Source organism: Glycine max, chromosome 19 (assembly GCF_000004515.6).
Source record: "Glycine max cultivar Williams 82 chromosome 19, Glycine_max_v4.0, whole genome shotgun sequence".
Lineage (NCBI taxonomy): Eukaryota > Viridiplantae > Streptophyta > Magnoliopsida > Fabales > Fabaceae > Glycine > Glycine max.
Window position 1 is genome coordinate 3,266,713 of NC_038255.2, and position 15,577 is coordinate 3,282,289.

Below are 15,577 nucleotides of genomic sequence, written 5' to 3' on the forward strand. Positions count from 1 at the left end.
TTGGTCTATACTCACATTAATTTTGGAGCCAGATTGTAGTGTAGTTGTTGCTTTTGAAAGTAGCCCCTAACTCATCATATATAATAAATTTATTAATTTTTAAAATAATTATTTTAAAGTAACTCAAATAATTTTATGAATGAATAAATAATCTTTACACAACCTAACATTAAATGAACAATAATTGATAAAATGATATAAAAGTTTTTATAATTAATATAACACCAATTTTTCACTATATTACTCCCTCCACACTTGTAAAACTCAATTATCTAATCCATAAAGATTAAAAAAATATTAATTTAATTTATAACAATAAATTTATTTTAAATTTATAATTTTTTCTAAAATCATCATTGACATTAATACTCCTCTCTCATAATTATTTATCAATATATTCTCTCTTCTTTTAATGAAAAATATTCTTAGTCTATAAATAATTAATAAAAAATATTATAGATCAAGTCTTCTAAAAAAATATACATAATTTTAAACTTGAATTTTATAATTAAGAACTAAGGGAGTAGGACGTAGAACTAGTACATATGGAGAAGGTAGCTGTGCAATACACTGTAATTTTGTAGTGATTATATAATAACCATTATACGGAGAAGGTAGTCGTGTACTACATTGTAGTCAGCATCATTTTAAAATAAGAAATATTGCAGACGGTCATTATAATGTATTCACATGCTGATAAATTTCAAAAATTACAGTCAGCTGGCACTTTCATTTAGCATACGCAGGTCATAATGTTCCTATCTTGTACTTTTTGGTCTAGTGGCAATTATACGTGAGAACTTCTCAATGAATATCTGAGAAATCTTTAGAACAGATGGCAGCCACTTTCATGAGGCTTACAAAACAAGCCAGGCACTCGTCAATTTCCTGAAGATCCAATTCCAATCTAAGAGATGGAAAATATAGACCAAAGATAACCAAATTGCTTCTCCAACCCCTTACCTTCCAACCTGTACATGACAGGAAAAGGGGAACATACATACAACAATGAAATGGAAACTCTTGCTCCTGGTAGTTCCACATTGAATTGGGCACTTGGGTTATACCTGAGTCACTGGTAGATGCAATTATGTTTCCTCAGAGAGGCAGTCAATATGATAAGCCTGAGTAGTATCAGAATTCTGGTCCTTTGAGGATATGTTCAACAAAATTTTAGAAAAGGAAAACTGCCAATAAGGACGATGAACTGGAGGTAACAATAAAGTTGATTGTTTATCCATTGCAAGTAGCCGGGAACATTTGCTGCACCACCAACAAATTGAGATTAGTAATTTTACCAAGTGATAGGAAAATTTAAAGTTCTAGAAAGTGCCAATGGAACCTGCAAGGTCTTGAAAACAGTGTCTGGTAGCTGCAAATCCAGTGCTACAACAAAAAATGGCAGAAAGCTAAGAAAACCTCAAGTATATCGAGAATTAATACATTCCAAACCAAAAAAAGGATTATGATTTGAAATAGATCACTACAGTACCAGAAGAAAATACAGACACGTTTCAGATTGGTTCCCAAGAAAATACTGCAGAGCTGTTGCTGCATACTCCTGTAGTGCAAGATAAAAAAAGCTATATACATGAAGATTTCAAAGAGTAACTGAACGAATCAAATGAAATAAGGAGCAACAGAGACCATTACCGTAATATGTCTAAACACATGATGAACTGAAAACCCCCTTGCATGCACATAACTTCCGCTCTGTTAAGTAGTACACAGTTAAATACACTGCGCCAGAGGTATTAATAAACTATAAAACTGTGGAATATGTAGATGGAAAATTCAAGAAAACTGAAGTATTTTTATTACAATTAAAAAATTAGTCATTTTGGAGAGAACTTTAAAAACTCCCCCAGGTCACAAGGCAGCAACCTTACTATTGCACCAAGGCTCACCCTATTAAAATTTTAGATTTCCATACAGCTTCAAGAAGGTAGTGGAATCTTGTAGACAAGCAAGTTTACATTGCAATCAGAAAATGAAGTTTACAGCTACAAGAGTTAATATGGGCTTTATATACAAGCTTCATTATCTGAAACTAGGGATTCAGGAGACAGGAAAACAAAAACCGCATCAATTACAGGAACTATCAAAGAACTGATGTTAAGACATCATCTAGTATGTCCATAGAATGCTGAATTGCTGAAAACCAAACAGTTCACACCACCAAAAGGAATATTAGGAAAAAGAATGATAAATATCACAATAATATTGGCAGGCATACCTCATCTGGAGCAAAGAAAGCTACAGCATCTGGATCCATGGAACCAGCAGGATGTAAGGATATAACAGCCCTGAAGACACACGGGAATAACAATTCTATCACTGCAACCTTCTCTGCAGGGACGGTTCCCACTGATCCTAGCCTTAGCTTATTCGAACCATGATAGTTATGTTCCAAAGAATTCTCATTTGTTGACGAGGTAAGTGTGGAAGCTCTTTTTAACCAGTCCAATCGTTCAAAAGTTAATATTTTCAGATTTGGTACATCCTTCTCCAAGGACTTCAGAACATCCGGCAGCGTCCTTAGAAAACTAATTCCTTCCTTGGGATCCACTGCAATTTCTTCAGACCCACAACATTTCTTCGATGCTGATTCACTAGTTTCAAGTCCATCATCAAGATGTGGGAAAAAACGCCTTTTCTGATCAGTGAAAGCTTTGAGAGCTAACCTGATATCATTCAAAAGCCTAAGTGAGCAACTAAAGTACCACAATTTAGCAGACTTGAGATTCGAAAGTCAGCACGATCATTATAAACCACAATACCCAATAAAAAAACTGTTTTCTAGCGTAGTACTAGTTCTCTATTTCTACACAACTTAGGTACGAGACAGCTATATCACAGCATAACTTGGCTAAGATTCATATTATCAATACCATGTGCTAGGAATTCAGGAGGTAATACCAAAACTTAAGATTAAGATATCCACCTAAGAATGCACAAAAATCATAAAAATAACTAAATAAATAAATCGCTAATAACACCATAGCAATTATCAACTCTAAGCACAAGAAAAGACAGTTGAATTGGAATCCATTGTTTTCCATCCTATTCCGTTATCTAAATGTACTACACAGAAATTTGAACGAGAGAACTGAAACAGAACCAAATTGAACAAATCGAACCTGGTCCTGTCAACGGCCGAAGCACCTGCTTGTCCTGCAAGTTGTCGTTTCCACGCATACGCAACCACAGCGCCATCTGGACAAACCAGTGGCATATGCAAGCCCCAAAAATCTTTCCTCGATCGAACTGATTCGCTGAGAACTCCAGACTCTTCTAGCTCCTTACCTATTAAACCAAAACCACGACGAACTAATCACACAAACGACGTCGCAGAGTCCAATCCAAAACCCTAATCCACGGAACCTAAAAAACAAAAGGGGCGAGTGAAAAGGCATGCTTACCAAGCGATCGAAGGTCTTGAAGATACTGACGCATGCATGCGTCTTCTTTGAGGAAGACTTGGAGAGGCTTGTTGCCTTGGTGAGGCTGCGCCGCCGCGACGAAGAGCGCTTCGAGGAGGCGGTCGGCGCCGATTCGGATGTCGGCGATGATTCGTTCGGCCTGTCCGAGCTTGTCCATTGCTTGAGCCACCTGCTTTGGCGGTGCCTCGGACGCGGAGCCACCGGAGGAAGGAGGAGGAGTGCAGGTCGAGAATGGTGTCGCCGTGGCCTGCTGCTGCGTTTGTTGCATCTGCATCTGCATTTGGCCGTGGCACACCCACAAAGAAAAGAAAGTGGGTTTCGACTCAGTTAGTATTTTCGTACAACTCGGATTGGGCCACATTAATTACTTAAACCAACGTACAAATTATGCTTGCAAGTTAAGCCATTTCAAATCAGCCAGTGTTGTATATCAAACCAGTCAATATCTAAAAAATAATAAAAACACATATTATACAGTATACATTACTGAATTCAAGATTTATGCAGGGCTTTATTGACACAAAATGCATACAAATCAAAGCAAGCATATATGTTCTGTTTCATCTCACCAATCAAGTAAAACTAAAGTTGGTATCATTGTCTACAAGACTATAACTAATGACTGAACACAATATATATGAAGCTGAAAGAGTACAGTGGAAACACAAATTAACACAAAATTCAGTTCACTTCTAGGAATAAACATAATTGAAATCTTTCACCTCACTGCAAACCCCGTTGATTCTCTCTTTCTTTCAAAAGCACAAACCTATTAGCCTAAAGTAAAAATCATCCACCAAACAGAACACACCCCACAACGCCAAATTTGCATTATCTAAATAAACCATCAAACTTTTTCAAAAACAAACAAACACAAAAGTTGAATGCTCATAGTCATAGCAACTACACAACACAAATACATGTCATGAACTACAAGATCCATGCCTAAACCACAAAAGGCAAAAGATGAAACTCATATAAAATGGAACTCAATCAACACCTTTCAATGCTAACACCCAAAATCTGCACAGAAGATTTTTCCAAAGCAAAACCACCATTCGAAAACGAAAAAAAAGCACAAACACTTATAAGGGCAAGATCAAAAAGGAAAATTTAACCGGATCCGACAAAAGTAAAAGCATCCAATGATACCCATTTGAAAAAAAAAGGACATTTTAGTATAAAAAAAATTGAATCGCAATAACAAATCATGTTACAGCAAAATAATAGAGATTTGAGTTTCAAGTTTAAAATTGGTTATGCATTGCAATATTCTCCATCTTGCTTTGCAAATGCCAAAAGTTCTTCATCTGCTACAATGGTTTGTTTCTCATAATTCCAACCAAGACGGGTGTCTTTCTCAACCAACTTAGCAAAAGATTGAAAACCCTTTTTTAACGCATCTTATTTGTTTTTTAATTGAATCTTGTCATAAGCACACCTTGTTCTAAATTGGAATTTTTTCTCTAAATTCTTCCACCCTTCTTTACTAAAACTCATTCCTAGTCTGTTCCCAGTATCTATCTCTTCGATAAATATTCTCAAAAAAATTCAATTTTGTTGTCAATGTCATCCCACTTAGCACAGTCCTTTTTGGGAGGTATTCTAATATTTTAAATGATAAAAACATAAGCATATTATAAAATAATAAAATATGTCATTCATCTAAATCATTTAAAAAAATAAGGGCAATTAAGAAACTATTTTAAATGAGTAACATATTAATTTCATGGCAGACATTTACAAGGAAAGGTATATCAATAAACTTATACCAAGCTCAATTAAACAGAGAAGATAACAGATAAAAACTAAAATATTCCCTTAAATGTTAAGAGCTCCATACTTAGGCATGGCAACGGGGCAGGTCGGGGTCGGGTTTTGCTTACCCCACCCCCGCCCCCGACTCCCCATTTCTCTCCCCGTCCCCGCCCCCGAAACCCAACGGGGGTGTATAAACAATAATGAAGGGACCTTGTTTTCGTATGAAAGAGACTTTTCCTATTACTGTTGAGTAAATATTTCTGTTTGCTAGTTAATAAGTATCAAAAAATAATATAGTATAATATAGTGTGATATAATTGATAAATAATCATGTTCTTTAAGTATATAGTTAGAAATTTGATTTTCAAGTTCATGTGTATAAACGAGTATCAGTCGAAAGAAATCAGTTTCTTAAATGATTTTTATACCTTAAAAGATATCTCTCATTCTCGACTAGGATAAGAAAAGTGTTAATAAGTATCTAAGAGCCTTGATTAGTTGATTTCCTAAACTTACCAATCTTCAATGTACTTTTGTTTTTAACTCTCATTCTATTGGCTAGACCAAACATATATGAAAGGATGCGTAGAAAAAGTTCATAAACAACCAACAAATCTAGTTATGGGTAATCAGAGTTGATAATGAAATATAAAAATCAAACTATTAAGGTAAAATCCAAGCATTAACAGTAGATGGACAAGTATTCTAGTTACTTCTGTATAAGCCCATAGGTTTTAGCTACTCGGGTTGTTTTTCTTGGTGTCTTTCTTGGCAACTGAGTCTGAAACTCTGTCTCACATTTCACTTCTTGCCTTGGACAAAGTGGTAGAATTTGGGCAGAAAATAAAAATTGAAATTAAAGAAAGATCATAGATCACAATAATTTAGTCTGTAGCTAGCTTTGGATCACATGGAAAAGATTAAAAGAAGTTGTAATGACCAATTCAGGCCTACACTTTGGTATAGAATATGCTGAAGTTCTCAAACAAGATCTCACAAGAGAAATAAATCTATGTACCCTTTGGCCAAGTCAAAACAAGCTGCACTAATTACAAAGCCTGAGAAACCGCCAAATGTTTGGATATAGAAACCGAAATCATAAAGAAACAAATATATGAAACCAATTAATCAGTGTGACTTGGTCATATCCAAAACTCAACTAGTTCAAAGGATCACTCACTTCCTTAAACCACATATAAAAGCACCAACCAGCTAAGGCAAAGCATAGCAACCAAACTTCAGTGTCCTCTAAATTCTAATACTCACCTTATAAGTTTAAGGGTTTAACCAAACAAACCAAGTTTAGTACCCTTAAAGAATCACCTTATAAGCCTAACCAATTGAAGAAACAAAAAGAGTTCAAAGGGGGTAGATGGCAAGGAAGAGAAAGGTTGTTGAAGTGGTGGAAGAGGGAGAGCTATGTGAGGGAACCTTGGGTTGGGATGAGATGATGAAACAAGCTGCAGCACTTGGAGGGGTGCAAAGAGCAAGGAAGAGGTTTGTTGGTGTAAGGCAAAGGCCATCAGGTAGATGGGTGGCTGAGATCAAAGACACCATTCAGAAGATAAGAGTGTGGTTGGGAACTTTTGACACTGCTGAGGAAGCTGCAAGAGCCTATGATGAGGCTGCTTGCTTGCTTCACGGCGCCAACATGAGGACTAACTTCTGGCCTTGCTCTCAATCCTCCACAAGTCCAGCTCTTTCCTCAAAGATCACCAATCTCCTCCTTCAAAGGCTTAAAGAAAGAAACAACAACAACAACAACGCTTGTTCCTCGTCCTCGTCCTCGTCCACCTCACTTCTCATCAACCACCAACAAATGCAACACCACCAACAGGTTGATGCATATGGAGAAGGTTCAACACAATTCTCAATTGACCAATTCACTGATTTCCTCAATGACCCTGAAGATTATAGCACAAGCAACAATGACTTCATCAACAACACTGCACAAATTGACTACATTACTAGTAGCTTTGAGTCATGCTTAACTAAAAAAGATGGTGGGACAAAAATGGATATGCAATTGCAATACAAATCAAGCAATGTGACACCACAGACTTCAAGCAATGACAGCAATTCAGGAGTGGTGGAGAGTGAAGAAGAAGGAAATGATTTGGGTGTGCAAAGTACTAATTTGGATGTCCATGATTTTAGGTTTTTGGACAACATTGTTCCACCTAGTTACTATTCTCCCTTTGAGATGGCTGAAGAGATGGAGGAGGAACCTGTGGAGCCTGAGAATGAGAACTACGATGACGAGCCTTCAATGCTTAGAGCTGTGATGAAGAGAATGACTTATGAGAGGAAGTTCTCAGCTTCTCTCTATGCCTTCAATGGATACCTGAATGCTTGAAGTTGAAACTTGAATCAGGAAACATGAAGGGAAGAGTACTAGCTGATCAATTAACAAGCCTTCAAATGGCTTGTAGCAAAAACAAGCTTGAGAAGAATAAGGAGGAGAAAGAGTTCATGGCAACAATGGATAGGAAAAAGGAACAAGAACACCAACATGCATCACCTGACATGGATTCTTCAAGTGTTGATGGGGAACTGTTACTTTGGAATTCACTTGATCTTCCTCCTATTTGCTTTGTTAACTTACTTGAAAACGGTTCATTCAATTAAGAATATCATTAATTTTCTGTAACATTAGTTATGCTGAGCACAACTATGTTGTAACATTAGACTTTGTAGTAAGCATGAAGTAATATCTTCTGCTAATCGAAATGATTTAAATTTTCTTATTTCATTCATAATTCCTATTATCAATGAGTAACATTATATTGAATTAGAACCTGTAACAGAAGCTAGTATTGATATTGAATTTGAAGTTTTTCTTACTTCATTCATAATTTGAACTTGTGTCAAAGTTCTTATTTTGTTATCATTCAAGTCAAACAGAAACTCTGTAGATATTGAATTTGAATCTGCATTGAAAAAACTTTTCTCCCTTCATCCCAGCAATTTGCGAAAAGTTTTCTTATCATTAACATTCTATAATGTTTGTCAACACAAAGATGAAAGTATATTTTTCTGCATTGGTTTGTCATCCCCGAACCCGACTTTGGCTATTGGGGAAAACCCGACCCCGACCCCGGTCAACTCAGGTTTTCCCCGTCAAAATCAGGGCGGGTCCAGGGTGGGCCCCACGGGTTCAGGCCCGTTGCCATGCCTACCCATACTAGAAGTACCCATAGACAATCAGCCTAACCTCCCAAAGACTAGTGCTCTGTGCAAATAAATGCAAATTAAGCAATTGTTCCCACAAAAACCAATCGAGCTCCTGATGAGAGTAGCATATCCACATATATAAAATGTTGAAATGTATAGCTTCTGTCCACGTTGCTACCAACCAAGATCATCATCCAATAACCCATCATCAAAACAAAGGCTGCACAATTAAAGTTAATAATCGAGCACCATCATCAAAACAAAAGAAAACTGATTCAACCTTTGCCCCCAAACAACAAAGGATGAACCCTAAACTCAACAACAACAACAACAACAACAACAACAAGAAATCGAACAATAGAGAAATAAGATAGATTAACAAACCTGAATCGAAGAGAGCGCCAACGGGATCGAAGTGAGCACCAGCGGGATCGAAGAGGCTGCTGCAGAGAAAAAGAAGCACCAGCTTTGTTAGGTCACGACTGAGAGACCTCTCTTCGCGGTTGGATGCGGATCCTCTACAGCCTACTACATTGTCTCCAGCACAATTACAGTCCCTTGGATTAGTTGAACGGTTGAGATTAAAAGTTCCAAAGTTGCATAAGAGCAAATTACGCTAGCTCCTTTGAGTTCAACACTTATTAATTACCCTATTTTACCCTTCACAAAACTAAACACATCACATGCGATGCACATGCTTTTTTAATGAAATTCTAGGACGTTTATGCCCTCTTCTTCCTCACATCCCCTCTCACAACAAGAGCACCAAAGTTCAATATATTTAAAATTCAAACTCAAGAACAGAAATATTTTTTTATTATAGTTATTTTCCTCAAATTTAAAAGTTGGTATAAAAGTATTCCCCTTTTCGTACAGTTTTTTTTTAGATTAATGATAATTATTTTTATTTTAGAAGGATTGAGTGTGAGTGTGTGTTTTCTTCTAAAAGTCAGAATTTAAGAAAAGTATTTTTTTTATTAATTTGGGAAGTTATTTTGAGTGGTTTTTTAAAATAAGTGTGAAATTAATTAAATGAAAATAATTAGACTGTATCCTAATAATTTTAGGATAATTTTGATAAAATAATATAAATTATTAATAAATTAGTTTTAAAAAATTATATTTAAAAACAGAGAGAGTATTATTGTTTAGTTTTCTAAGAATAATATATTTAAGGTAACATGGAAAAATTTAGTAATTTCATATTAATTATCACCGCTCGCCAAGTCAAAAAAAATACCAGAAAAATTTATTTTTGTCTATTAAAGATGAAAGGATTTTGTGGAGAGGAGCTTAGTTGATCATACATCAGTTATTATAAATTCTTTCAATTTTTACCCATAAAAAATAAAAAATAAAATATTTTCACATATTTATTAATTAATTTACAATATCAAAAAACTTTCATGGCCAAAGGCCTAGAAGTCCAAAACACACTAGAATCCTTCTATAGATCTGAACCAAAGACACGTGCTAACACATGTAGGGATTTTCTTCTTGCGTTAGTCTTTTTTTTTTTTTTACATCCAATGTATTTTTATAATTCCAATATTATTCTTATTTATTGCATATATGAATTAACAATTCGTGAAATTTTCGCGTTATTAACACAATACTTTAATCAACTGAACTAATAAATTAATTATATTAAAAAATAATTAATATCATTATATATAACAATAAAATTTTTAATGTATATTTAATATACATATAAGTTTACATAATAAATTTTGATCTAATAATATATTTTTTTACATATATAAATTTTTATTAAACTTATGAATTTTATTTAAAATTTACATATATAAAAAATACATTATTATTAGATCAAATATAATGACAATTAAAAACTCTTACTAAAATGTTAACAAAATAGTAATGTTTCAAAGGAAAAATAAAAAAATAACTAAAATGATATATTTTAAAAACATAAAAAATTAAAATAAATTTTTTAAAATTGTATGCATCACAACAAAATAATTATAAAATATAATAAATCAAAAGTCACATTATTCCTGAAGAAATTGACCCACCTCATTTGCAGTGAATTATAAATCACATTTGTAGTGAATTATAAATAACTTACCAAATTTAGTAGAATCAACCAAAAACCTATCCCCACGTTACCCATGAATTAGTCTAAAGTATGATAAGTAGTACCTGACTTTTGTTGCCCCATTCCAAATTAAGTTGTGTGATGTTTCATGCCTAGTTCCCCTAGACAAGTGGAATATGTAGTTTTAAACTAAAAGCTTAGAAAGAAAAGATTATTCCTTCAAGTTGACAGTAGCAATTCTCTTTATTCCTTCATTTCTCCCTCCTTCCCACTACTAAACTAAAGAATACCTGATATTTCCCTGTGCAGAGTGGACAACCCCATGAAGTCCTCTTAATTTCCTGATAAACGATGTTATTCTTTCGACAGTACAAGCAGTTATAAACATTCTACACCATGGACGGCCATTTCTCCAATCATTTTGGCTTGTACTCTTGAAGGTTATCATTACTGAACAATTTATTTCATGTTAAATCGATGCAAATTCATTACAGCTTATTCTCACAAGGTTACTTGGGAGAACGTCCTGTTACTTTACATTAACTTTCTACACGTGTTTTGGTAATATTGAACTACCTCACTTACAAAAACAAAAAGAACTACAAAATTTAAGGATTGAAAACTTAGCAGGCACCTAACACAAGCAACTGTAAAACAAACTACAAATTCAACCACTAAATCTATTCACCAGCCATCCGTAAATTTTTCTACCTACATGCATTTAAATGATGGCTTTTACTGTACTGCTTGTCATAATCTGGTGTGACAAGTTATCCTTCAAACATCCAAACTAGTCAACCCATTCACCAGCCATAGATAGGATTTTCTACCAGTGGAGGCAAGAGATGAAGGTCTTTACAGTGCTGCTTATCGTAGTCACGTGTCCCAAGTATTGCTTCTGTACATAATCTCAGAAATTAATTCCCAATAAGACAATAGTGAGCAAATGCTAAGCCTCCATCTACTAGTTCTGTCAGATTAGGCATTGATGCTGACTTAGCAATGAGCTTTCCCTTATCTACACTTTCCTTTTCACCATTATTTTCCATGTTCAGGATCCTATCAAGCTCGGAATATTCCATAAATCTTTGAGTAGCAGCCTCCCAAGAAAGTTGATATCTTTGCTCAGGTGTTAGAGGATAAGGCTCATTTTCCAATGCTTCTTTTACTTTTGCTACAAAGTCTTTGGATGTCCTGTAAGTCAAACAGTTGGGAAATGACCTGAAGAACTCATTTGATGGATGATCAGCACAAACTAAAATTTGCCCATGGCAAGTGCCTCAGCTGTAGCTGTGCATAGCACATCACTAATGCTAGGATTTATAAAGACTTTGTACCTACAATAAGGATAAAGTGTGTCAAAATAAGAACCAAACTTAATAAAAACAAATTCCAGATTGAGTCTGGGTATGTAAAGGATGAGAAAGAATCATGTGTAGGCGAATGTGCTTTTATCCATGTATTAAAAAATAGCTTTGGATATTGCATTTTTTAAACACATAATTAATTCAATTCACTTTGTGAAGATATGGGGGATTAAAAGATAACTCAGTTCCATTTCCATGTATCAATATATGCAACTTAATGAATTACTTTCCCCATTTCATTTAGGTATGTTTCACAACAATGTGGGGACCATTGCAGTGAATTATATCTTACTATAAATTTTGAAGCTCAATTTTCAAAGTGTTCCTACCCATGAAGAGAATCGTCTGCATGATCTCTTCCTTTCTGAAAGTTGAGATTCAAATCCAACCTTCTGGCTGCACTCTGAACTTCATTAGCATCCTCTCCATTTCCAAATACATCCAACTTGAAACCATCAAGGTCAGCCTTATGCTTTGCTAATAAATCTATCAACTCCTTATATCCCTTTCCCCACACCATCTTTCCCAGGAAATATGCCCCTTTTGTAAAGGCTTTCTGCCCCAGCTCCCTCTCTGCAGCAATCTTTTCTCCAATTTTCAAGAATTCGGGATTCACACCATGAACATTGCAAATTACAGACTTTGGTAAATCCTGAGTAGCAGCAGAGAGACGAAGAACCTGAATATAAATCATAAATAATTTAGTCCCTTTTTGTTTTGTTTAGTTCTTTTTTGATAAAAGAACTCCATGACAAATTTATCAACAAAAACACCAAAACCATTTCTAGTAATCTATCAAGTTACAGTATTACTGCTACAATAATAATGTCCTACCACAGAAAATGACAAACTTTATTTTTACTGTTAACTAACGAAAGGAGTTCCAAGAGATTAGAATAAGTGCAAAATATGCAAGCATATAGCAGATATTTTTGGTCTAGACTACAAGTATCTTCCTTTGGAGGTAATCTTGTTCTAACCAGATAAAATCACTATGAGTGACAAAGTTTTCACTCCAAATATTTAATGCAGCTGCATGTCAAGACTCAAACTTCAGACTACTAGCTAAACTAGAAAAATCCTACTCCCAGCCCACACCAGTTAATCCACATACTTGGTGATAGGCATATAGCAGATTATGTTATGTTCCACCCCACACCAGTTTATAGAAGAACTCTTGGAAAGTAGGAAGTGTTGCCAAGTGATGAGACTTATAGTCAAGTTAAAATGACGACTTTGTCTACATTTTTAGGTAGTAAAGCAAAACATTGAAATTTTGCATTTTAGGAAAGTAAATTTTGGTCATAAATAAGGGGAGTCTACCTTTTACAATAGTAGAGGATTATGTTATGTTCCACCCCACACAAGTGCTCCTCTCTCTCCTGTACTCCCACATGTTGAAAAGGAAAGAAGTCCTTATTTGGCTAAAGTGACAAATAGATTAGATCCTATGATTGGTAAAAGAATGTTCATGGAATACGCACTGCTTCTCTAACGCTGGCTCAGTACAAGAAGCAAAATACAAAATGAAGGATTCTTATGTTTGAATTTGAAGTTTGACCAATTTCATAGCTACTATTATTTATTTACTGCAATCACACGATGTAATTCCATATTTGGTTTCAAATATGCATTTCTTTATAAGCATACTTTTCTTTCAAAGTATCAGAAAATATGAACCTTATAGAGGAGAATTAGTAGAGTTGGATAGAAGAATAGACTGATGGATCACCTTTGATGAGGATTACCCTTTAACATGTTCTGCCCATACTTGTGCCACCTACCCATAATCCAAAACATCAACTTCACTTCTAGTTTGCACAATGATTTTTGGTTTTCCTGCATCACACAACTTTAGCCATTAAAGCTCTCACCTCCTAGTTGTTTAGCTGAACAATCAAGCAGATAGTGATATGGCATGTCGATTGAAGCCTGGAACATTGATCCAGCTATTCCCAGCTTCCTTGGCCAACCCTTTGGTCCTCATGATGCTTCTCAGCTCTTCCACACAATCCCACCTGTCAATGGCTGCATAAAAATTTGATACAAGCACAATATTGCTAGCTTTATTGGGTTCCAACTGCAAGAGATGCTTTGCAGCCAATTCACTTCTTTCAACATCCTGATTAAGACTGCAAGCATTCAACAATGCTACCCATACTCCTGCAGTAGGCCTAGTACCTTGCACAACCATATTGTGATATGCATACCATACCTCTTCTATATTACCCGCTCGACCTAAGATATCTATGTAACAAGCATAGTGCTCCGGATCCGGTTGAAGACCATACTTCTCCCTCAACAATTTGAAACAATTTTTCCCTTCCTCCACCAGTCCAGAGTGACCAGAGGCAGATAAAACAGACAAAAAAGTCACAGAATTTGGCAACACCTTACTTCCAACCTCCCTCATTTCCCGAAACACCTCAACAGCTTCACGTCCTTGCCCATTTCTTCCATACGCATCAATCATACAAGTCCAAGAAATCACATCCTTCTCACAAATTCCATGAAACACTGACAGAGCCTGCGAAATCCTCCCGCATTTCGCATACATATCCAACAAGGCATTGCACAGCTGAGTGTCGAAAGTAAAAGCCCAACGAAACGCAACACAATGAATCTGCTTGCCTGCCCACAAATCCAAATTCTCAGAGCAACCCACCAGAGCACTAGTGAGTGCAACAGCATTGGGCCTCACAAAACCCATAACTCTAAAAGCCTCATCATACCTCCTACTCCTAACACACCCAGAAACCATCGAGTTATACATCATATCATCCTTCCAACAACCCTTCAAACTGTAAAACACTTTCAAAGCATCATCAACACACCCAACACTGGTGTAAAAATCAACAAGAGCAGTGCTCAAAACAACCAAGTCACGCCCCATACACACCACCAAACCATGAACCTGCCTCCCAAGCTCCAACGCCTTCAACAAAGCGCAAGACTTCAACGCAGAACACAAAGTGAACTCACTAAGCTCCACATTCTCCCTCCCCATCTCTCTTAGAACCCCAACAGCCTCAACGGGAAGATCACACCTCAAAAAACACGAAAGCAGAGCATTCCAAGCAACAACATCTCTGTGACGCATTTCATCAAACACCTTTGTTGCTTCATCCAAAGACCCACATTTCGAGTACATGTCAAGCAGCGCGGTTTTCGCCACGGTTCCGGAATCAGCGCCCGTTTTGAGCATCTGGGCGTGGACTTGCGTCCCGAATTGTCCGGAGACACGCAAGAGAGAAGAAGCGCGCAAGATGGAGGTGAAGGTGTAGGCGTCGGCGACGACATCGGAATGCGCGCGACGACGGAGAGAATGAAAGAGGGTCAATGCGGAGACAGGGTCGCCTCGGCGAACGTAAGAGGCGATGAGGGAGTTCGTTTGGGAAATGTCTGAAGGGAAGTGAACGTGAGAGAGTGAAGAGTTCGTGAAAGAGTGGTTGAGAATATCGATCAAGTAAGGAACATAGTTGAGGTTCGATGTCTTGCTCGTTTTCTGTTTCAGCTTTGCCGTTAATGATCGCACGAACCATCAAGTTTCGTAACATGACCATAGTTTAAAAAATCCAACTAGTGATATCATCCTTTTGTTTTTTATCTTATTGTTTTGGTTTTTCTTTCTCTTTTAAAAACTTTATTTTAATATTTAATCTATTTAAAATAATTTAAGATAGTCATTTCCACTGGTTTAAATATAACATCGTTGATTAGTACTTTAATACTAATTTTTCTTGGTCGCCACAAAATATATTTTTCTTAGATTTTTT

General features: G+C 36.0%; 2 protein-coding genes across 13 annotated transcripts; both read right to left on the reverse strand.

Annotated features, from left to right (window-relative positions):
- Positions 1-576: 576 nt before the first annotated feature.
- LOC100782776 (mediator of RNA polymerase II transcription subunit 27) lies at positions 577-8,941 on the reverse strand. 12 transcript variants are annotated; one of them, XM_026127121.2, is made up of 11 exons: positions 7,726-8,396; positions 7,433-7,548; positions 6,636-7,108; positions 3,423-3,717; positions 3,141-3,306; positions 2,237-2,684; positions 1,654-1,713; positions 1,493-1,561; positions 1,343-1,386; positions 1,068-1,263; positions 646-971 (listed from the first exon to the last, which is right to left on the reverse strand). In XM_026127121.2, exons 3-10 carry the CDS (start codon positions 6,759-6,761, stop codon positions 1,089-1,091), a joined length of 1,383 nt encoding a protein of 460 aa, XP_025982906.1. In that variant the 5' UTR covers positions 6,762-7,108; positions 7,433-7,548; positions 7,726-8,396; the 3' UTR covers positions 646-971; positions 1,068-1,088. The 12 variants fall into 12 exon arrangements, with proteins under 12 accessions (XP_014627467.1, XP_025982906.1, XP_025982904.1 ...); XM_014771981.3 differs by having other exon boundaries at positions 577-1,268; positions 1,348-1,386; positions 7,726-8,399; XM_026127119.2 differs by lacking the exon at positions 7,726-8,396 and adding an exon at positions 8,763-8,862 and having other exon boundaries at positions 646-1,263.
- Positions 8,942-11,034: 2,093 nt separating this feature from the next.
- LOC100791451 (pentatricopeptide repeat-containing protein At5g66500, mitochondrial) lies at positions 11,035-15,364 on the reverse strand. The gene is made up of 5 exons (XM_041012991.1): positions 15,277-15,364; positions 13,534-15,203; positions 13,125-13,183; positions 12,131-12,480; positions 11,035-11,771 (listed from the first exon to the last, which is right to left on the reverse strand). The coding sequence occupies exons 1-2, from the start codon at positions 15,362-15,364 to the stop codon at positions 13,699-13,701; spliced, it is 1,593 nt and encodes a 530-aa protein (XP_040868925.1). The 3' UTR covers positions 11,035-11,771; positions 12,131-12,480; positions 13,125-13,183; positions 13,534-13,698.
- Positions 15,365-15,577: the final 213 nt, after the last annotated feature.

Bases quoted from the DNA above. Each gene is read 5' to 3' on its own strand.
- LOC100782776 (XM_014771981.3), bottom strand. From the start codon at position 6,761: ATGGTGTCTTTGATCTCAGCCACCCATCTACCTGATGGCCTTTGCCTT. The intron at 3,307-3,422 runs GTAAGCATGCCT...TTGGTTTAATAG, and splicing joins TCAAGACCTTCGATCGCTTG to GTAAGGAGCTAGAAGAGTCT. The intron at 1,562-1,653 runs GTAATGGTCTCT...CTTGCACTACAG, and splicing joins ATGTGTTTAGACATATTACG to GAGTATGCAGCAACAGCTCT.
- LOC100791451 (XM_041012991.1), bottom strand. From the start codon at position 15,364: ATGGTCATGTTACGAAACTTGATGGTTCGTGCGATCATTAACGGCAAA. The intron at 15,204-15,276 runs GTTCCTTACTTG...ACTTCCCTTCAG, and splicing joins AGACATCGAACCTCAACTAT to ACATTTCCCAAACGAACTCC.